This window comes from Phyllostomus discolor, chromosome 7 (genome assembly GCF_004126475.2).
Source record: "Phyllostomus discolor isolate MPI-MPIP mPhyDis1 chromosome 7, mPhyDis1.pri.v3, whole genome shotgun sequence".
Classification (NCBI taxonomy): domain Eukaryota; kingdom Metazoa; phylum Chordata; class Mammalia; order Chiroptera; family Phyllostomidae; genus Phyllostomus; species Phyllostomus discolor.
The window spans coordinates 139,188,230-139,209,149 of NC_040909.2; the positions used below are offsets into that span (position 1 = coordinate 139,188,230).

General features: G+C 53.1%; 1 protein-coding gene and 1 long non-coding RNA gene across 5 annotated transcripts; one reads left to right on the plus strand and one right to left on the minus strand.

Annotated features, from left to right (window-relative positions):
* Positions 1-1,964: 1,964 nt before the first annotated feature.
* ZNF16 (zinc finger protein 16) lies at positions 1,965-17,424 on the minus strand. 4 transcript variants are annotated; one of them, XM_036031598.1, is made up of 5 exons: positions 17,281-17,417; positions 15,588-15,729; positions 14,444-14,642; positions 5,669-5,755; positions 2,181-4,029 (listed from the first exon to the last, which is right to left on the minus strand). In XM_036031598.1, the coding sequence occupies exons 3-5, from the start codon at positions 14,631-14,633 to the stop codon at positions 2,270-2,272; spliced, it is 2,037 nt and encodes a 678-aa protein (XP_035887491.1). In that variant the 5' UTR covers positions 14,634-14,642; positions 15,588-15,729; positions 17,281-17,417; the 3' UTR covers positions 2,181-2,269. The 4 variants fall into 4 exon arrangements, 3 of the variants coding, with proteins under 3 accessions (XP_028389818.1, XP_035887491.1, XP_035887489.1); XM_036031596.1 differs by lacking the exon at positions 15,588-15,729 and having other exon boundaries at positions 17,281-17,420; XR_004904497.1 differs by lacking the exons at positions 2,181-4,029; positions 15,588-15,729 and adding an exon at positions 4,410-4,765 and having other exon boundaries at positions 17,281-17,424.
* Positions 17,425-17,651: 227 nt separating this feature from the next.
* On the plus strand, positions 17,652-20,758 carry LOC118501839. The gene is made up of 2 exons (XR_004904502.1): positions 17,652-18,073; positions 20,454-20,758. It is a non-coding gene; the product is annotated as an uncharacterized LOC118501839 (long non-coding RNA).
* Positions 20,759-20,920: the final 162 nt, after the last annotated feature.

Sequence of the window (20,920 nt, forward strand, 5' to 3'; positions counted from 1 at the left end):
CTTTCTCATCTCCCCAAATGTCTCTGTGCTTCTCTGCCATATAGACTAGTGATTTAAATAATTAAGGCTCTTTTGATAAAAATAAGCTATCTACCAAAATTAGAAAGGAAACAAAGGGCCTCTCTACTGCCTTGGAGTGGCCCCCGCCGTGCAGATGGGCTCCAGCCACCAGGCCTTGCGTCAGGGACAGGGATGTCTCAGGCTTTCGGTCACACGGGATCCATTGTTCCTGCGAAACACATTTCCAAGGACATCATGAAAGCAGTAGAAAACAGGTTGTGGTTGACAGACATTTGCTCTTCTAGACCATTTTCCTTTGGAAGCGAAATGTCCTGAAGTTAAACTCCCTCAGGCTGCAGATGGTGTGAAGCAGGTCAACTCTGCCCGGATGCCTGGCTGGGCCTGGGACCGGAGAAGCCCGACATGCACGCCTTTCTGTGGACCACTCGCTCTGGCCTCCCGCAGCTGCTGTGCCCAGCACCTGTGCCTCGGCCCCAGGGACCTCCCAGCAGTGTGGAGGCTGGGCCGCCAGAGGCCAGTGGGAGTTGAGAAGGGAGTGACAGAGGTGCACGCGCTTGCCCCACAGTCCCTTCCCCACACAGCGTGTGATCTTGTTAAAATGTCAGATCAAACCCTTGTGACCACAGGCCCTTCGTGGTGGCTCCCCAGTTCTTACCTCATCTGTTACCCCTTTGCTCACTCCACTCCAGCCGCACTGCCCTGGCCCTCTGATGACCCTGGAAAGGTCTAGGCGCACTCCCAGCCAGGGCCTGTCACCCGCCTCATCTCTGCTGTTCTCTCACTCGCTTCACGTCCTTGCTCGGAGGACATCTCAGTGCAGCCTACTCCGACTGCCCCCATCTACAGCTGGAGCCCTCGCAACACCCCTGCTTCACGTTGTTTCCTAGCCACGGAGCCAGTGTGTCCTCTCCCCGCACGCAGGCATCTCCGCCTCGTCTCCTGCTGTCCCCAGGGAGGGCCAGCAAGGACTCACAGACAGAAGCGGTGACCGAGTCCAGGCAGCACAAGGAGAAACGTGAAAGCAGGGGGAACACGAGGGCCAGCAGACTGGAGCGAGGGAGCGAGCAGTTTGCAGGGCAGGCTGCCACCCAGGCTGCGGGTGTGGCGTTCTCTCGTGTAGGTGCGCCCTTGGGAACAGAGCTTGGGGGGGGGAGCGGGGGGGGAAGGGGGCGTGAAGCAGCCTGACGGTGGCTCTGAGAAGAGGACAGGCAGCCTGCTGTGGCACCAGCCCATGAGACGGGCCTTTGCCAGCAACGCTTCCTCACTTTTTCACTCTTCCGGCTCCCCTCAGCCTGCCAGTGAAAACACAGAAGCCAAACCCTGACCTTCCCACCGTAACTACACACCTGACTACACCTGTCCATCTCCTCCTGGACAGTGCAGGAGGGGCCTATCCACCCACCCCGCTTCGACACCCCAGGTGAGACCTGCTGGCTGCTGACCGGGGGCTCCTGGTGGCAGAAGTGGTGCTGGTGGACTGAGCTGACCCTGCCAGGGAGCCTGGGCACAGCTCTGGGGAACTGAGGCGGGCTAATTCCCACCTTCTGGGGGCACCTAGCAGGTGCTCCATAAACGTTGGGTGAGGAATGGACCTGGAATCCCCCCACCCCCCACACACACCTGGGAGCTTGCAGGGAGAACCAGGGATGAGGGGAACACAGAGAAAGCTGTCCTCTGTGGGGCCAACAGCCAGGACCGTAAGGCAGGGAGTGGAGGCTGGGAAACAGCCCCCTGCCATTGTGCAGCACCCCGAGCGGGGACCCAAGTCTCCGCGGGCTGCGAGGAGGAGGAGGAGGAGGGATGGCGTCGGACTGCCGCGGGGCCCAAGCAAGGGGCCGGCGCTGTGGAGTGCGCGCCACACAGGTCCCCACACGGGGAGGGCGGCGGCAGTCGGACCCGACTCTCCACCTGGTTCCACGTGCACAGGACACGAGCCACCGAGCAGAAGGACTGTTGTCTGGAAGCAAACGTCAGTTTACTCTTTCGGTTATGTGTGATTACAGCAATAAACGCCATTCATAAATATGCAGTCTCTGTGTCCTCTCCTGACAAACGTGGCAGTCTCACAACGAAACGGAAAAACCAGAGAGAAACGAGGTCACGTGAGGTGGGTGCAAGGGCAGGAGGGAGGGGCTGTGACCTGCCCCCCCAAGGGGGGTCCCAGGCTGTGTGAACAGCAGGTTGTGGGAGGAGGGCAGGGGGCGAGCCCCACTGAGAAGCGGGGGTCAGAGGGCCGCCTCGCCCGCTCTCAGTCCCTGGTGTGGGTCCGCTGGTGCTTGAGCAACTTCGAGCGCTGGCTGAAGGCCTTCCCGCATGCGGCGCAGTCATAGGGCTTCACCCCAGTGTGGACCCTCTGGTGCTGGATGAGGACTGAGCGCTGACTGAAGGACTTCCCACACTCGGTGCACTTGTAGGGCCTCTCCCCGGTGTGGATGATCTGATGCTGAATGAGGTGTGAGCTCTGGCTGAAGCCCTTACCGCACTCGGTGCATGTGTATGGCTTCTCTCCAGTGTGAACTTTCTGGTGGTGGATGAGGTTTGAGCTTCGGTTGAAGGCTTTACCGCACTGGTTACACTCGTGGGGTTTCAAGCCGTTATGGATTCTCTGATGCTGAATGAGAGTTGAACTCTGGCTGAAGGTTTTCCCACACTCGGTACATTCGTAGGGCTTCTCTCCGGTGTGAACTCGCTGGTGCAAGATGAGGTTGGAGCTGCGGCCAAACGTCTTCCCACACTCCCGACACTCGTAGGGCTTGTCGCCCGTGTGCACGCCCTGGTGCTGAATGAGGGCTGAGCTGTGGCTGAAGGCCTTCCCGCAGACGCCGCACTCGTAGGGCTTCTCTCCCGTGTGGATTATCTGGTGCTTTCTGAGCACTGAGCTGTAACTGAAGGCTTTTCCGCACACGTCACACACGTGAGGCTTCTCTCCAGTATGAATCCTCCGATGCTGAACCAGGCTTGAGCTCTGACTGAAGGCCTTCCCACAGTCGCTGCATTTATAGGGCTTCTCTCCTGTGTGCACGCGGTGATGCTTAATGAGGTTGGAGACCCGGCTGAAGGGTTTGCCACACTCACTGCACTCGTAAGGCCTCTCTCCAGTGTGAACTCGCTGGTGCTTCCTCAAGTGTGAGCTCTGGCTGAAGGCCTTCCCACACTCGTGACACTCGAAAGGCTTCTCGCCTGTGTGGGTCCTGCAGTGTTTGACGAGGTTGGAGCTCCGCCTGAAGGCCTTCCCACAGTCCGCGCACACGTACGGCTTCTCCCCAGAGTGGATTCTCTGGTGCTGGATGAGGTTGGAGCTCCGCCTGAAGGCCTTCCCACACTCACTGCACTCGTGGGGCTTCGTGCTCATGTGAGACTTCTGGTGCTTCTTGAGGCTGGAGTTCTGGCTGAAGGCTTTTCCACAGTCACCGCAAACATAAGGCTTCTCTCCACCGTGGGTGACCTGAGGCCGGAGCAGGTCCGAGTGTGCATGGGAGGCTTTGCCACACTCGCTGCACCAGGAGGGCTCGTGCACAGGAGACCACTGATGATTTCGGAGGACTGAATTCTGGCTGAAGGTTTTTCCACATTCGTTACATATGAAGGTGCTTTCAGCTGTGGGGAGCCCTTCCTGGCTGGTGAGATCTGCACCCTCTTGGAAGCTTTGGCCACACGTGTAAGGAGGTGGACTCTCTTCCACAGAAGTTCCCGGACATGCCACTGGGTCTGGGCTCCGACTGGAGCTTCTCTCGAAATCACCACGGCCCAGCTCTCTCTCTCCTAAGGGGCTGTCGAGGAGCGCTGCCACCTGTGTGAAGTCCTCCTCTGGGCAGAGGGACGGCCCCTGTCTCATGTCGTCGGGGACACCCCAGTCTCTTTCTAACGTGTCATCGCAGAGTTCTCCGAGCTCAGGTGCCAGGGAAACATCACTGGTACAGTTTTCTGATATTTCTGACTGTGAGTCTAAACCCGCAGAAACGTCTTCCTTCTGAAGAAACTCCTTGCCCTCAGCCCTCGTGTTGCGATCTGAAATGACAAACAGAAAGTCCCACTTGGAAGAAACAGGGAAGTGAAGACAGCAAATCTGGGAGTGTGGGACCCACTGGGGGTACAAGTCCCCATCTCTTGTCCCCCAGAGGGGGCCAGGGAAGCTCCGAGGGGACAAGGCAGCACGGCAACAGAAGACTGGCCAACCTTTAGCTCTCTGCCCCCCCTCCACACCTCGGGAAGTTGTCTGCCGTCTACCTGCCAGGCAGGCCGAAGTCCCAGGCGCCCCTTGACTGCCCTTCCTCTCACCCACGGCAGTTTGTTGGCAAGGCCTGTCGACTGCACCTCGCCGTGTGTCCCAAACCCAGGTGCCACCCCACCCCCAGAAGTAAACGTGACGACGCCCTGTGTGGGTTCTTCCAGGCCTTTTTTCCATGGTGCATGCTGTCAGCTTCTTGGGCCATCTGTGTTTGCTCAGTGCCAACTAAGGGCTCTTGGGCCTCACTGTGGGAGTGACCGAGGCAGGAGGTGGGCCTAGAGAAGCAAAGTGGGCTCCACCTGGGTGGTGGGGACGTCGGATCAGTGTCAGGTTCTGTCCTGTTCAACACAGGCCTTCAGAGACCTGCCGAAGCCACCTTTACCTTCTACAGCCTGCACGTCTGGGGTCAGACGAACAGTTCTTGCCCTGGTGCAACACTTAAGAGACTGGGCCCATCTTTCTGAGAGTTCCCTGTCATACCGAATGGCTCTGGCACCTCCCCTTGTCTCCTCACGCCTGGAAGAACAAAGAAACCCCCGTTCCCCCGTGTCTCATTCACACTGTGACACCTGGGCCGTGCTGCTGCCGTCTGCTCCTGCCTGCCCTCCCTCCCACCTTCCCCTCCTGCTCACGGGTGGCCTGCTGACAACACAGCAGTCCATGCTCCCAGTGCCCCCACCCCCCAACACTGCTCCCGACATCTCCTGAGCAGGGCAGATACACCACCCTTTGCCTTATGTGGAACACCCCCCACAGAGGGTCCTGTGCAGCCCAGACCATGTCCTGGGACTGGGCGACCCCTTGTCTGGCCAGTCAGTGGTGCCAAGTGGACAGGTAAAGGGTACCCTCTACCTCCCAGCCTCCTTGGGCCCATCACCCTCCAACCTGCCCCTCAGTTCTGGCCAAGACCACCTAGAACTGCAAGAATCTGCCACAGCAGGACTGTCTCCCTGCCTGATGTGGTTGCTGCTGTTCTCAACACGGACCTGGCTGGGCCACAGGCTCAGCTTGACTCCCACCTCAGCCATGCATCTGGTTGCAAGCTCACACTTGTCACCCGACTTGTGGTCCAGACACACTATGCAGGGTGGGAACCCTGGCCCCGGGATGTGCAGGGAATGTCCACTTGCTGCCGGGTCCCAGGAGTAACAGGAGGAGGACACAGCAGGGGCCACATGAAGCTGCCTGAATGGCCCAGGGCCCACGGCACCCCCACTGCCCCCAGTAACTGACCCAGGGGCGGGCAGAGCTTTTCTGTAAAGGACCAGGGAGAATCCATTTTAGGCTTCATGGCTGTGTGGTCCCTATTGTGTGGTCTGCTTTGTTACAACTGTTAAAACTTGGAAACTGCTCCTTGCTTGCCGGGCATAAGAAACCACTGACTGGCTGGATCTGGCCTGCGGGCCACAGTGTGCTGACCTGATGGAGACAAGGTCACGGTGTGGCTCGGGCAATGGTGGCAGTGGGAATCCGGGTTCGGACACGAGGCCCTGGTGCCCTGGAAGTCTTTGAGGTAGAAAACAGAAGTGAGTCCTGTGGGTAAGGATTGTGAGAGGACCCTTTGGATTTGTTAAATTTGATTCTCTGTAACATAAGAACTGTTGGACAAACCAATTGAAGTTTCACTTTTTTTTTTTTTTTTTTTAGAGAGAGGGGAAGGGAGGGAGAAAGCAAGACAAACATCCATTGGCTGCCCTCCATACATGCCCTGACTGGGAACCTGGCCCACAACCCAGGCATGGAATCGACCAGGAATCAAACCAGTGACCTTTTGGTTTACGTGACGACACCCAATCTGCTGAGCCACACTGGCCTGGGCATTATTTTTAAAGGAACTATAGAATTAGAAACGTCATTTCCCTTAAGAAAATCTTTTTGTAAAAAAACCCCAAACAAGTAAAATGTGGGTTTAAAGCAAAGGAATGCCTGGAAAGCAAACGCAGTGGCTCACAGTGCCATGCGGCCTGCAGGCCTGACGGCCGGAGGAGAGGGTGAGGGCTGAGTCCTCCCAGCAGCCGGCAAACCCACCAGCGTTCCCCACAAAACCACTCAAGTTCTTCGTGGTCGTCGCCTCGGGGTCTGTGAAGAACAGCGAAGTCCACATCAGGGCCACAGCCTCCTGGGCGCCACACGAGCCTGGGCTGTGCCGGCTGCTGCTGGCGGCACAAGCACGACCCACCGGGGCCTCACCCGCCGCCTGACGGTCCCACACGTGGGAGGTGAGGCCCCACCTGTCCCCCATCTCCCACAGTGGCTTCCGTCCGCATCTTCCTAATTTATGGAGGTGAAGTTCACAGACGTAAGTGTCTGTCTGAACTGAGTGATTCATTTGGCCCATTTGCAGCGGTGCGCAGGCACCGCCTCTGCACGGTTCCAGAACATCCTCATCACCCCAGAGTGAGGCCCTGGCTGGACTTGACTGCCTCCGCATCTCCCCCACCCCCGGGGCCAGGTCCTGGCAACCGCTGGTCTGCGTTCTGCCACTGAGAATTTACATGTTTCTGATGTCTCAGGTGAGCGGCACCACGTATGTGACTTTGTGTGGCTGGACTCTTCCCTCAGCCTCATGTTTTGCAGGTCCGGCCACACCGTCACATGTACTGGTGCTTCTTCCTGCTTCATGGCTGAGCACTGCAGTGGTCCTCCCTTACCCACTGTCACTTTCTGCAGTTTCACTTACCCGTGGGCAACTGTGGTCTGAAAACATTCAATGGAGAATCCCAGAAGTAAACAAGTTAGGTTTTAAATTGCACACTCGGTAGCGCGATGAAATCCTGCTCCATCCCACCAAGGGCGGTGAATCGTCCCTTTGTCCAGCACACCTGAGTGCACACTCCACCCACCCGGAAGCTACTTGGGGACCATCTCAGTGACCAGATCGCTTGCGGCAGTATCGCAGTGCCTGTGTTCAGGTCACCTTTATTTTACTTAGTGACGGCCCCAAAGCGCAGAGAGCAGCAGTGCTGACACTTAACGTGTGCCAAAGAGAACCTCATGGTCTTAAAAAAAAAAAAAAAAGGAAACTGTATGTATAGAAAAAAAGTAGTATACAAGGAGGACCCCCAAAACCCCGGAATTACCTTCTGGAGGGCGGGCCCCTTGTAGTGCAGGCTTCCCCCACCAGGTGAGTGTTCTACGAACCCATCTGCATCAGGGCAACAGCTGGCCTTGTTGTGAGAGGCTGCGTTCAGCTTTAGTGATTTTTTTTGGGGGGGGGGGGTTCTTTCAATGTGTTTGCCCATTTGATGATGGGTGATTGAGGAGCACACCTCTCTACACCATTCTGAGTGTTCAGCAGTTTTTGACCAAAAATGGCATGACCCCCATGCCCCACCCTCCCTATTCACCTGCTCTCACCCTAAATGTTTTTTTGTTTGTTTCCCTAGATGAGAAAAGACCTCAAAAGTGAAATGTGTTGCCAGTGTGGAAGAGATGAAACAAAAAACTGCAGAAGCACTAAAAGGCCTCAAAATCAATGAGTTCAAAAACTTGTGAGTAGCAGAAATAACGTCTCGATGGGGGTATTGCATCAAATGGAGAGGGCTTTGGACGTGACGGAAGTTTACACATGTACAAATAAATACACGAGTTTTTATAAATAAATTCCGGGGTCTTGGATCCCCCTTAGTACACAGGGTCAGTACTACAGTTTCAGGCATCCACTGGGGGGTCTTGGATCATATCCTCCATGGGCAAGGGGGGCCGCCGTACTCCACAGCACGCGCATCTGGCCTGCTCGCCCCGCTGGGCGCGTGTGAGCAGTGCTGCTACGAGCACGCCCGCGTCCTTGCGCCGACGCCCGTCGTCAGCTCTGCGGGTCTGTGTCTGGCTGTGGGCTTCCTGGGTCGTACGGTGATGCTCTGTTTAATCTTCTGAGAAACTGCCAGATTACCCTGCAGTAGCCGCACCATTTTACACTCCTACCAGCAGTGTGCCAGGGCTCCGACTTCGCCACACGCTGGAAACACTTGCTACTTATTAACTTCCTTATTACACCCACCCAGTGGGTGTGAAGGGGTCATCTCACTGCAGTCTTGATTTGCGTTTCCCAAACGGCTACCGAATCGGAGCCTCTTCCCACTTGTTTGTTAGCCGCTTCTATCCTTTCTTTGGAGAAATGTTTACTCGGGTCCTTTGCTCACTTTTAAACTGGGCTGTTTGTCTTTTGCTGTTGGATCATTAAGAGTTCTTTACAGATTCTGGGTATTAGACCCTCGCCAGATACACAACTTGCAGATTTTCTTCCCTTCTTAGGGTGTTTTTACTTTCTCGACGTCCTTTAGTGCCCACAACTGTAAAATGATGATGAAGTTCAGTTTACCTATGTCTTTCAGTTGTTGCTGTTTCTCATGGTCTAGGTGTTGTATCTAAGAACCCAGTGCCAAACCCGACATTATGCAATTTACCCATTTTCTTACAAGACTTATGATTTTATTTCTTTTTTCCCCTTTTTTTCTCCCTCCCCTCCATGACTTTAGTTCTTATATTTAGGTTGTTGGGCTGTTTTGAGTCAGTTCTGCATTCAGACGGGATAGGGGTCCAAGTTCATTCCTTCGCATGTGGAAGCCCACTTGTCCCAGCACCATCTGGTGGAACTTGCGCTCTCCTCACTGAGTGGCCGTGGCGCCCTGCTGAACATCAGCTGGCCACAGATGTGTGGGTCTGTTCCAGGCCCCCAGTTCCTTCCCACTCGTGTGTCTGTCCTGATGCCGGTGCCGACCTGCTTTCGTCACCGCGGTTCTGTGGTTGGTTGAGAAATGGGGAAGTGCACGTCCTCGGACTTTCTTCTTCTGAGATTGTTTTGGTCGTCTGGGGTCCCTGTAGGTAACTACACACGAACTTTTTTAAAAGGTTTATTTATTCCCTCTAGAGATGGGGAAGGGAAGGAGAAAGAGGGGGAGAAGCACTGATGTGAGAGAAACACCGACCGGCTGCCTCTCACACCCCCAGTCCGAGGACTGAGCCCGCAACCCGGGCACTGAATGCCCCGACTGTGCGTTGACCCGGCGACCTTTTGCTTTCTGGAAGGACTCCCAACCAAGTGAGCCACTCCTGTCACAGCGACAGTTTTACTTTTTCCTTGCAGATGCAAATACCTTTCATTTCTTTTTGCCTGTTGCTCTGGTTAGAACCTCCAGTACAAGGCTGACAAGCCGCATGGAAAGCAGGTGTGTTTTCCTGATCTTGGTGGATGAGCTTTTACGCTTTTACTGCTGTGTCTAATGTTAGCCGTGGTTTTTTTTTTTTTAAACGATTTATTTATTTATTTTTTACAGGGGAAGGGAGAAAGGGGGAAGAAAACATCTCGCACACCCCCTACTGGGGACCTGGCCTGCAACCCAGGCATGTGCCCTGACTTGGAATTGAACCATTGACCCTTTGGTTTGCAGGCCTGGGTTCAACCCACTGAGCCACACCAGCCAGGGTGTGACAGGTTTTCCTATGATGAACCACCCTGCAAAGGGTGAACATGGGGATATAATACTATACTGCTGAGTTTAATTTGCTCATGTTTTTTTGAGAGTTTTATAGCCATAAAAGATCTTGATATGAATTTTCTTGTGATGGCTTTATTTGGCTCTTCTTTCTCTTCCAGTATTTGGAAGACTGTGAAAAAAAAAAAACTGGTATTAATTCTTCCTTAAATGTTCAGTAGAACTAACCAGTAAAGCTGTTTGGTCCTGACCTTTCCTTGGTTAGGAAGTTTTTAAATTGTTGATTCAATATTTTATTGTTAGGGTCTATTTGTTTTTTCTACCTTTTTTTCATTAAAAAAATTTTATGGACTTTAGAGAGAGAGGAAGGTGGGGAAGGAGAGTGGAGAGAGAGAGAGAAACAAAGAAAACCAAACACTGATTTATTGTTCCACTTATCTGTGCATTCATCGGTTGATTCCTGCATGTGTTCTGACCGGGATCAAACCCACAACCTTGGGTCAATGTTCCTCTCTTTCTCCTCACTCCAACTTTTCTCTTTGAAATAATTTTTTAAACATAGGGGAGGAATGAAGACATTCCAGATAAAGGATGAGGAAGTTTACTGCTGATAGACCCGCCCTTCAGGAAGTTCCGCAGGCAGCCCTGCGTGCAGGGCCAAGGGCCGAGGGCCGTGTCAGGAGAGGAAGGTCTCTGGTGGAGGTGACTGCACAGGCATGCACAAAAGCTGGTGCTATTGCATTTTTGGTTTATAATTCCACTTTCTATTTCCTACATGATTTAAAAGACAAATGCGTAAAATAATTATAAATTTTTAAAAAGACTTTTATTTATTAATTTTAGACAGAGGAAGGGAGAAAAGGATAAGGTGAGAGAGAGAGAGAAACACTTTCTTGTTCCACTTACACATTCAGTGGTTGATTCTTGTACGTGCTCTGACCTGGGATCGAACCCCATAACCTTGGTGTGTCAGGATGATGCTCTAACCAGCTGAGCTGCCCAGCCAGTGCTATACAACTCTGTTTTTGAACACAAAGTAGAAGATGCATCTGTGACACCAACAGCACAAAGAGGGTGACAGAGCCGTATGGAAGTGGAAGTTTTGTGTGCTATTGTAGCTAAGTTAGTGTCAATTCGAACGTAACCATTTTACTCTGGGATCTGATACAAGCATGGTGACTGGAGTTAACAACACTGCACTGTACACCTGAAAATGGCTAAGAGAGTAGATCTTAATCACCGCATCAAAAACACGGTAACCTTGTGAGGTGATGGATGTGTTAACTGAACTTATGGTGATGATCATTTGCAACATGTACATACCTCAAACCATGTCATGGCTCACCTTAACTCACACCATGTCCTATGTCAGCTGTATCCCAGTAAAGCCTGGGGTGGGGGGGACAAGCCACAGAAGGAGGAACAAAATGACTGCTTTGGGATGTGAGGATGTTAACTGTAACCCCCCCTAAGAAAATGTTTATAAAATAAACGCAAAAGAAGAAGAAAATCTAGATGGTGCACTACAAAAAATAAACTAAACACAAAAGAAGACAGTTACAGAGAAAATGAGGGACATAAACGGTAAGGGGTTTAAACTCCTGTCAAAAGGCATTTATTGCTGGAATAGGTTTGTTTTGTTTTGTTTTTTTAAAGATAATCCTACGACATATGCTGTCTAATGATGGGCTTTAGATCCAGTGACACAAGTGAGCTTGAAGTGAAAGGCGAGCCCCGGCTGGTGTGGCTCAGCAGGCTGAGTGCCGGCCTGCGAACCAAAAGCTGTTTCGATTTCCAGTCAGGGCACATGCCTGGGTTGTGGGCCAGGTCCCCAGCAGGGGGCGCGTGAGAGGCAACCACACACTGATGTTTCTCTCCCTCTTTCTCCCTCCTTTACTCTCTCTGTAAACACAAATAAAACCTTTTATTAAAAAAGTAAAAATATGAGCCCTGGCTGGCATAGCTCAGTGGATTGAGCGTGGGCTGGGAACCAAAGTGTCCCAGGTTCAATTCCCAGCCACGGTACATTCCTGGGTTGCAGGCCATAACCCCCAGCAACCGCACATTGATGTTTCTCTCTCTCTATCTCCCTCCCTTCCCTCTCTAAAAATAAATAAATAAAATCTTAAAAAAAAAAAAGTAGAAATAAAGTGAAAAGTGAAAAACGACATCCCCTGCAAACTGTAACCAGAACAGCTGGGGTGACTGAATATCAGACACAAGTAAAATAAGTCAAAAACTGTTTTAAGAGAAAAGAACATTATATATTGATAAAAAGATCAGTTCTTCAAGAAGATAGAAAGTTATAAACAAACTCACCAAAAAAGAACCCTAAAGTATATGAAGCAAACAGATTTGAAAGGAAAAATAGTTTTATAATGATAGTTGGAGACTTCAGTACCTCATTTCCAAACATGGACAGAACACCCGGACAGAAGATCAATAATGAAATAGGGAACAGCACTACAAACCAGCTGGGCTTCATAGACATACACTGCACCCAAAGGACCAGGTACACGCTCCTCTCCACTACACACGGAACGTTCTTCAACATAGATTATGTTAGGTCACAAAACAAGTTTCAGTAAATTTTAAGAGTCTGAAATGATGTAAAGTTTCATCAATGTCCAACCAATGATAGCAGGAAAAGTCACACATATGTAGAAATTAAACAATATACTCCTAACCAGTGGATCAAGGAAGTAGTCACAAAGAAAATTAGATAATACCTACAGACAAATGAAAACAAAAACACAAAATGTCAAAGCTTAGGGCATGGAAGGAGGGTAATGTGAAAGGGAAAATCTAAAAAGATTTCAAGTCAGTAACCCAGTTTTACACCTTCAGGAACTGCAGAAAGAGCAAAGCATACCCACTGCTGGGAGAAGGAAGGCAGTGATAAACATTAAAGCAGAGATCACTGAAATAGTAGAAAAACAACAGAGAGCTAACAAAATGAAACGTTTTGTTTTTGAAAAGGTGAACAAAATTGACTAACCTTCAGACTGAAATAAAAGAGTAGACAAGAAAAATCAGAAATGAAAATGGAACATTAGTGCAAACCCTACAAAAGTAAAAAGGAGTATGAGAGCACTGATAACAGCTGTACACCGACAAACTGGGTGGCCTAGATGACAAAGATAGATTCCTGGAAAAAGCACAGGTGACTGAAAGTGACTCAAGAATAGGGAGAGGCCGGGCGGCTGGGTTGCATGGAGCACTGTCCTTGTCGCCAAAGTTGCAGGTTTGATCCCTGGGCAAGGCACACACTGGGATCAGCCAGCGAATGCATAAATTAGTGGAACACCTGAGATTCCGTTTTTCTCTCTCTCCCTCCCTCTAAAAAAAATTCAATAAATAAATATGACCTGGCTGGTGTGGCTCAGTGGGTTGAGTGCTGGCCCGCAAACCAAAAAGTTGTCAGTTCAATTCCCAGTAGGGCACATACCTGGGTTGTGGTTCGGGTCCCTGGATGTGGGTGTGTGAGAGGCAACTGACTGATGTTTTTCTTGCACATCGATGTTTCTCCCCCACCATAAATAAATAAATAAATAAGTAAAATCTAAAAATAAATAATCATTAAAAAATAAACATCACAGAGCTTTCCTACCATTTTAAGTTGTCTTTTCCTTGATTCAGCATTGGCTTGGTTGCTAAGAAGTGTATTTTCCAGATTCTGACAAAGTTGGTCGAAACAGTTTCTGCTTATATCTATAAAATATTTCTGTGGCCCTGGCCAGGTGGTTTAGTTGGTTGAGGCATCGTCCCGCACACCAAAAGGTTGTGGGTTTGATCCCTGGTTGGGGCAGTTAGGGAGGCAACCAATCAATGTTGCTCTCTCTCTCCCTCTGTCTCTCTAAAATCAATAAACATATCCTTGGGGAAGAATTAAAAGTAATAATAAAAAATATTGATGTGGAAAACAGGTGTTTGGAGCTGCCTACTCCACCATTTTCTACACTGTGGCTTTTTGAACTTGAGCGGCCTCTGACCTGGGTGTCTTCTGGAGCAAACGTCCGAGCTGCCTTCCCCTCTCTCTGCACAGCACACCCTCGGCCTCTGCCTGGGGCAGGGAGCAGGCCTCTATTTCAGAGCCGCCTCTTGGGAGCTCGTTACGTCTCTCTTCCCCCCCCCCGCCCCCGTGACACACATCGGACGACTGCCCCACACCAACCTTCTCTGCCCCCAGCCCGGCCTTCCCTGGCCACACGGTTCTGACAAGGGCACTCTGCCCAGTTGTCCTGAGTGAAACAACAGGTCCCTGTAGGGCACACGTGTCTTCTTGTCCGACAGCTCCCGTCAGACCCCAGCAGGGAAGGCTAAGGCTGAGCAGGCAGCCTGAGCGCCGCTGAGACTGTGCGCAGGAGAGGGAGCTGTGACGCCTGAGGAAGGACTCTCTGGGAGGGTCCTGAAGGGCATGGATGCAGCGGGGCAGGTGAAGGAAGGCAGAGGGAGCCAAGGCCTGATGAGGCCAGAGGTGAGGGAAGGGGAGGCCACTCCGGGTGGCCGGGCCGGGCAAGGCTCAGCTGGCAGCCGTGTGCCAGGTGGGGAAAGCAGAGCATCACACTCAGGGCACCAGGGCCTCCAGGGACCAGGCCAGCTTCCCCTCTGACGCCCAGCCCCAGCCCCTCCAGTCCACAAGGCACCCCACCCCTAAAGATGACACAGACAGCTAATGAACTAATGGGGGTAACTGCAGGGTGACATGGACAGAGCTCCCCCAGAATGAGGGCACCAGGGGAGAATTCAGTCCTAGTACCTGGCTGCTGATGGTGCTGAGGGGCGGCTCCCTGGTCAGCGTCGCCACAGCAGAGCGGAGCACACCGTGCAGACGCAGGGCGGGTCACGGCGGGCACATCGCTCACACGGGCTGCAGGGGTCCACGGGGATGGTCCAGGAGCTGAGGGATCCATTTCCGCCTCTTTGGGGCGGGCTCTGGGGCTGGGCATGCCTGGGGCCTGCAGGCCAGAAAGGGCACTGGTAAGTGTGCACAGGACTGGCTGCAGGGACCCCCCCACCCCAAGGGGTTTCTTCCCCCACCCTGCAGCCTGAGGCTGAGCAGAAAGTGCTGCTGAGCCTCAGGGGACCTCCACCACTGATCCAGACCCGAAAGGAGGGTCAGCCAGCCATGGGGACACGGAGGGTAAGGAGTTCATGGGGCCCTGCAGGCATGCCCTGGAAACACCCAAGCCTGCCTCAGCAGGAGAAGGGCAGCCCCACAGAACCTGCACCCGCTGTGGGCCCAGCCCTCACTCCTGACAATGTCCTGAAGGTGGACCCCTGAGCCACTCACAGGGGGACCGGCAGTTCCAAAGTTTGGGTAGCCAGAGGCAGCCTGTGCTGGGGACATGTCCATGGTCACCTAGTGGCCAGTCCTGTGTGAGCTGCACCCTCATCCACAGACGACCTCCTCATCCCCACGCCTGGGCCACCCTCCCCCTGCACCAGCAGTTCCCCCCCAGGCCCTTCATCCCCCTCTTCGTGTTGGTGTCCCAGGCTTCACTACCGCAGAGGAAGGGCCCCGACACCAACTTCCGTGGTGGACGGTCCAGTCCTGTGGCATCAACAGCCCTTATCCTGTGAATACTCCTAAACCGGGCTCATCTCCAGCCCCAACAGCTCCCCTTGAGTGGGGATACACCCCTCAGTGCTTCATCCACACAGTATCAGTGACAGGTCCACTGACCCCTCCACCTTTCAGGGGTGAAGATGAGGTCGGAAAGTTGGCAGAAGCCCAGTGTAGACATTGCCTGCCAATCTATGGCCTGGATTTTTTAAAAAATGTTTATAGATTTTATAAAGAGAGGAAGGGGAAGAGACACAGGGGGCGGGCGGGGGAGAGAAGCATCAACTCGTTCCACTTTTTTCTGAATTCATGGGCTGTTCCTTGTATGTCCCCTCACCTGGGATCAAACCTGCAACCTTGGAGTACCAGGACGAAACTAATTAACTGAGCTAGCCGTCCAGAGTGGATTTTTCCCCTTGGACATGTGTTTTCAGTGCTTCCCAAACACCCATCACATGCCTGGGCCTGTCCTGGGGACGCTGTGGAAACACAGCAGTGACTGTGGCACTCACAGACTTCAGCGGGGAGACATCACGGCAAATGCATCGGTGAGGTGGGCAAGCGTGCTGGGTAGAGGCAGCAGGGAAGGGCTGCAGCCCTGGGGCTGGGGGGCATTTAAACTAGGCCCAGAAGAGGCTTTAGGCCACACTGGCTAGAAAGGTGGAAGAAGGGGGGGGTTGAAATGGGGCAGAGCTGTGGTCAGAGCCCAGAGGCAGGGTTACTGGGAGACAGACCCAAGAAGCCTTGGCCGCCTCCTGAAGGTGAGGCGCCAGCCACATTCCTACGTTAGGAGAGAGACAGAACAGATGGACCGCGTGGGGAAGGCTGGCCTGGCCCTGGTGGCAAGTGGGCAGCGCAGACGCAGTGTAAAGTAGGGAGACCACTGGTGTCCATCCCTGTGGCAACAGAGCAGAGCAGAGGCGCTTCCACGGGGCTGGGGGGAGGGGCGGCCTCACTCTCCCGCTCCCGAGGGGAGACTCAGTCCTGTGGGTAGTTCAGTTTCCTTTGAATTTCTTGAAATCATCATCGCTGTAACCAAACAGGGGCACAGACATACGACTCAAAATTCAAGTTAAAAAGTATCTCCCAGCCAGCCACTCATTTCCCCTTCCAGAATAAGTTTCACAAGCGAATACGTACACTTTTTCTTTGCCTCTTCAATATAAAGTGTGACAAACTATGGTCGTTCAGATCTTGTTTTTCTGGATCTTGCCCAGGAGGGCACAGACCCAATCGGTAGTAGAGAGAAGGCCCCTTCCCACCCACATCCACATGGGATCACCTGAGGTCTGTGGATATGCTACACTATATGTAAAACATACTTTGCATAGGGAATTAAGGTTTGGGCCCAAGGGTATCCTACTGGAAGCCAAGTAATTATAGGAGTCGTTGCTGACGATCTGAGACACAGGTCAAGTGCAAGGACTGGGGCCTCCAAGAGATAAGGACAGGAAATCAGTCAGTAAGAAAACATGCACTTCAGTGCAACGACCTCAAGAAACTGGATTATGCCAAAGAACCTGGGAGCAAATTCTCGTTCTTTAGTGCTCAACCTGGCGCTGAGAAAAGAGGCAGGTGGAGCGCCCAGCAGTCACCAGGCAACGGCAGGCACCCACGGGATGGGCACGACCCACCCCTCAGACTCACTCTGAAGGCCCCGGGTTCCTTCTCCACCCTGAGCGCGAATCCGCCGCCGGCGGGGCCTCCAGGCGGGACAGCGGGGGACTGCGAGACAGCCCACCCCTCACAGCCCGACGTCCGCGCCTAATTGCCGTGACCTTTCCTGAATCCGCACCGCCAAGACGCCACTCCCCGCACACCTGTCCCGTCGCTGTGGCAGCTGCGCCAGGCCCCCCCGGTGCCAGGCCCCCGGGCTGGGGCAGGTCGGCCACTACTGTGTCCCTTCCCGAGGGCACCACCCAAGCCCCCAAGGCTCGGACCCCACCCAGGAGGAGCAGCGCTAGCCCCTGCGCCCGCGGTTCCCACGGCCCCTGCCCATCCGCCCTAGACAGCCCGGGGCTGGCACCCACCGCGGGGCCAAGGGCATCACGCGGGAGCGCGGTCGGCACCGTGGAAGTTTAACCCTCGCGAACCCCCGCCCCCGGGGTCGCTCCGGGGAGGACGCGAAGCCACGACGCCCAAGCAGATCGCCCCGAGGCGGACTCCGGAAGTCCCGCCCCAACTTCCTCTCCGAGGGCCCGCCCGCCCTGGCCCGCGTGACCGCTCTAGGCGGCGGGAGGCAGCTGCGACTCGGTGGGTCCGACCCCCACTCCCCGCAGAGGCAAGTTCCCGCGGGGTCGCAGCTGCAGAGCCCGTCCGTGTAACTAACATAAAAAAGACAGCCGGTTAGCCCTGGCCAGGTGGCTCAGTGGGTTGGAGCGTGGTCCCGTACCCCAAAGGGCTGGGGTCGGTCGCGGTCAGAGGTCGTACTTCGGCTGCGGGGCGCGGCGGGGTGGGTGGATCCCGACCGGCCGGGCGCGAACTGGAGGCGACCGAACCCTGTGTCTCTCGCCAGTCTTACTGTGACAGGGCCCTGAGCGACAACTTTGTTACCACTAGACTCTGTAAGCTCCTACTCTGACTGGTGAACAGCCGCGTTTCGAATTAACAACACTTCAGAGCGAGACCAAGCTCACCCCGCCCCGTCTGCAGGAACAAGCCTGGATGTAGTCCGGCAGTCAGGGGTGTGGAGCCATTGCCACGAGGGGGACGGGGACCGCGGGTGCCTCGCCAAAGTAACAGCGGTTGCAGGACTGCGCGGAAGCATGCAGGCAGGTGAGACCCGCCTGAAGCCACGGGTGCGCATCAGCGCTGCACTGTGAGGTAGAGCCGGGCTCACCTCCCGGGACGTGGAATGCGGTCCCCATCGCTCCTCGGGGGCAGCTTTAATTAAGGCTGCTTCTTCGTGTCCAAGGAGTAAAAATGGGCGTTTCATTCTTGATGCAACGTCTAACACAGTTCCGTTAGTGCAGGAGAGCGATTTTCAAGGTGTGCCGCTGCGGCTTTTAAGACATACAACACCAGCAGTCCTGGCTGGTGTGGCTCAGTGGACTGAGCGCCGGCCTGCGAAGCCAAGGGTCGCGGCTTGGATTCCCAGTCGGGCACATCCCTGGGTTGCGAGAGGGTCCCCAGTGAGGGGCGCGCCAAAGGCAACGGCACATTGATGTTTCTCTCCCTCTCTTCTCATCTAAAAATAAATACATAAAATCATTACCAAAGGGGAAAAAAGACATGCAATGCCTGACTAGTCAGTGCCTTAGTCAGTTCGATCACCCCTTTTCCCTTATATTGTCAAATAAACAAAGGACAACAGCCAACACAATGTCCGGTGTGAACGACTCAAAATTATACCTATTTTTCTGTCAGGTGAGCAAAAAAATATATTTTTAGTAATAGTTTGTGTGTGCCATGAGATGAAAAAGTTTGAAAATCGCTGGTCTGTGACATTAGAAAACCAAGTTCCTCCGCAGGAAAGCAGAGAGGCGAAATGTCGACATTTTACAGTGGCACATCTGTTTAGGAGAAATATTGCCTCCTAGTAAATTTGAAGCTGGTTTTAGCTGCGTCTGCTATTCCAGTGCAAGGAGTAACTTCAGAGATTTTTTTCTTTCTGAGCTAATTTGTATTTCCTCATCCCTGAAAAGTGTATTTCCTGTCCTCTGACATTCCATGTATGGAAGGGGAAAAATATATTGTTTTTTGTTTTTTGTGGTTTTTTTGGAGAGTATCAGAATCTTTCCTCATGGGGAATCTGGCCTCTTCTTTCATAAGGTCCAGGTGTCTCTTTAGCAGATTTAATGGCTTTTCACTTGCACTGAGAAAGACCAGAGCAGGCTGTCTACCTATTTCACCCTACAGACGCCATCAGCATTATTCAGGGGCAGAATGTCTGTCGCCACTCTCCTGATTACCATTCTGGGGCTGGGCCTTCGACGATGTACAGCTTTTGCCTTTGAAGGGTTGCCTGCTACTACTGAGTTATGGACCCGTTTTCATGACAGCCTGCAGGAAACAGCCACTGGTGGCTGTTTCGCAGACATTGGTGCCCCCTCCGCAATGCCCCTCTCAAAGCCTGGGTGAAAAGAGTGTGTGCGACCCCTCCGGGGGGCTGTGAGCGGGGTGGGTGAGCAAGTCCCCCATCCACTCCAGCATTCCCATCTCCCCGAGCCTCTAGTCTCCGCTGTAAACTCCTGCAGTTCTGGCACACCTTGGAAGGAGTTACTAGAAAGGTACAGTGTCCACAGAGCAGAGCTCAGGTTCCTGGATTTCAAACTGTCCTGGCTGATGTCGTCTCCCTGTGTCCAGGACGGCTCAGGTGATGAAGGCCTGTGCCATGGTGGGCTGCTGTGTGTCTGCAGGCACTGGTCTCACTTTCCTCCAGAAGGTTCTTTCCATCCACGGAGGAAATTCAAGACCTTCTGTTCTCAAGCGTAACTGATTTACTTGGTTTGGAATGCGAGAGGCACCAAATAGGCGCCTGCTCTGTGCTAATTATCACACGTAGCACCAACAGGCTGTGGTACCATGAGTCACGACAGCCTGGCTCCCGGCCAATATTCAAGGCACCTTCAAAGCATGCAGCCAAGCCCTGGCCAGTGTGGCTCAGTTCTTTGGAGCACTGTCCCATAGACAGAGGGTTGTGGGTTCAGTCCCTGGTTCTGGTGACTCTGCCTCACCTGGAGTCCTGTCCTCTGCAGCAGAAGGGCCAGCCAGTCCCCCCACCGTCTGCTCAGTGCCAGGGGCCCTGTGGATGGGACCTGCTGCTCACCTTCTCCTCCCGAGAAACCGCCGCCTTGGTTTTAAAAACAGAACCTGTGTGTTGTGTCCCGTGTTCCCATGTATCTCCTTTACGCCCGTTTTCCTCACAATTCACGGAGTCTTTTATTTCCAAATTACAGAAAAATCCAATTTACATGTTTCCTTTGACTTCTCGGTGGGATCTCGAGTTTGATTCTACATACGAGCCTCAACTCATTCCTTAAAAAATGTTGCTTATACTTATACTCATGAGGTGCTCTCCGGTGTGGGTCACCTGACTTTTGAGGTTAAAGTTACCATATCCGTCTCAATAGAACAGAAACATTTTGAAGAGACCCAAACAAACAAGCAAAGAAACAATGAAACAAGAAAATGGCAGTGGTGTGTGGTTTTCTCAGACTCAAAACTGCAAGGATCCCCGTTACTTTTCTGTTTTCTTTTCCAGTTACATTTCTTGAAGCTGAAATAGAGGAAGAGGAAAGAATAGCAAGTGGCCAAATGAAATGCCTGCGGGGGCAGGAGGGCTGACACCAGGGCAGCAGGACCTGCATAAATGCATGTGAATTGCGCGGGTGTAACACACTCAAGCAGAGGGCCAGCCTTTGAGCTGGAGGGAGGGTTGTCGCCTTGGAAATTTTACCATGTAGCTGGGCAGCCTGTCTTTCATTAGCAGCTCACTAGGGAAGAGTTAAATCCCTTAAGAGCTGAATCTCCAAAAGCACAGTGATAAAGTGATGGCTTTCTTGCTGACATGACTCTCCTGATGTGAGACACTGGAGAACTTATCAAGCGAACCGGCGTGCTGCACTGCGAGCATCCCGATGCTGAGTGATGGCGGCAGGTGCAGGAGAGCTCCCCACAGTCACTGCGCTCCCCAAGGTGAGTTGTGTGGATTTTCTCATGACCCGTGAG

What these genes read in the sequence shown, in the direction of transcription:
- ZNF16 (XM_036031596.1), bottom strand. Translation starts at nt 14,633, where the DNA reads ATGCCCAGCCCCAGAGCCCGCCCCAAAGAGGCGGAAATGGATCCCTCA. An exon ending in TCAGCACCATCAGCAGCCAG is followed by an intron (nt 5,756 to 14,443) that starts GTACTAGGACTG and finishes TCTACCTCAAAG; the next exon opens with ACTTCCAGGGCACCAGGGCC. An exon ending in CGTGACCTTGTCTCCATCAG is followed by an intron (nt 4,030 to 5,668) that starts GTCAGCACACTG and finishes TTGTCATTTCAG; the next exon opens with ATCGCAACACGAGGGCTGAG.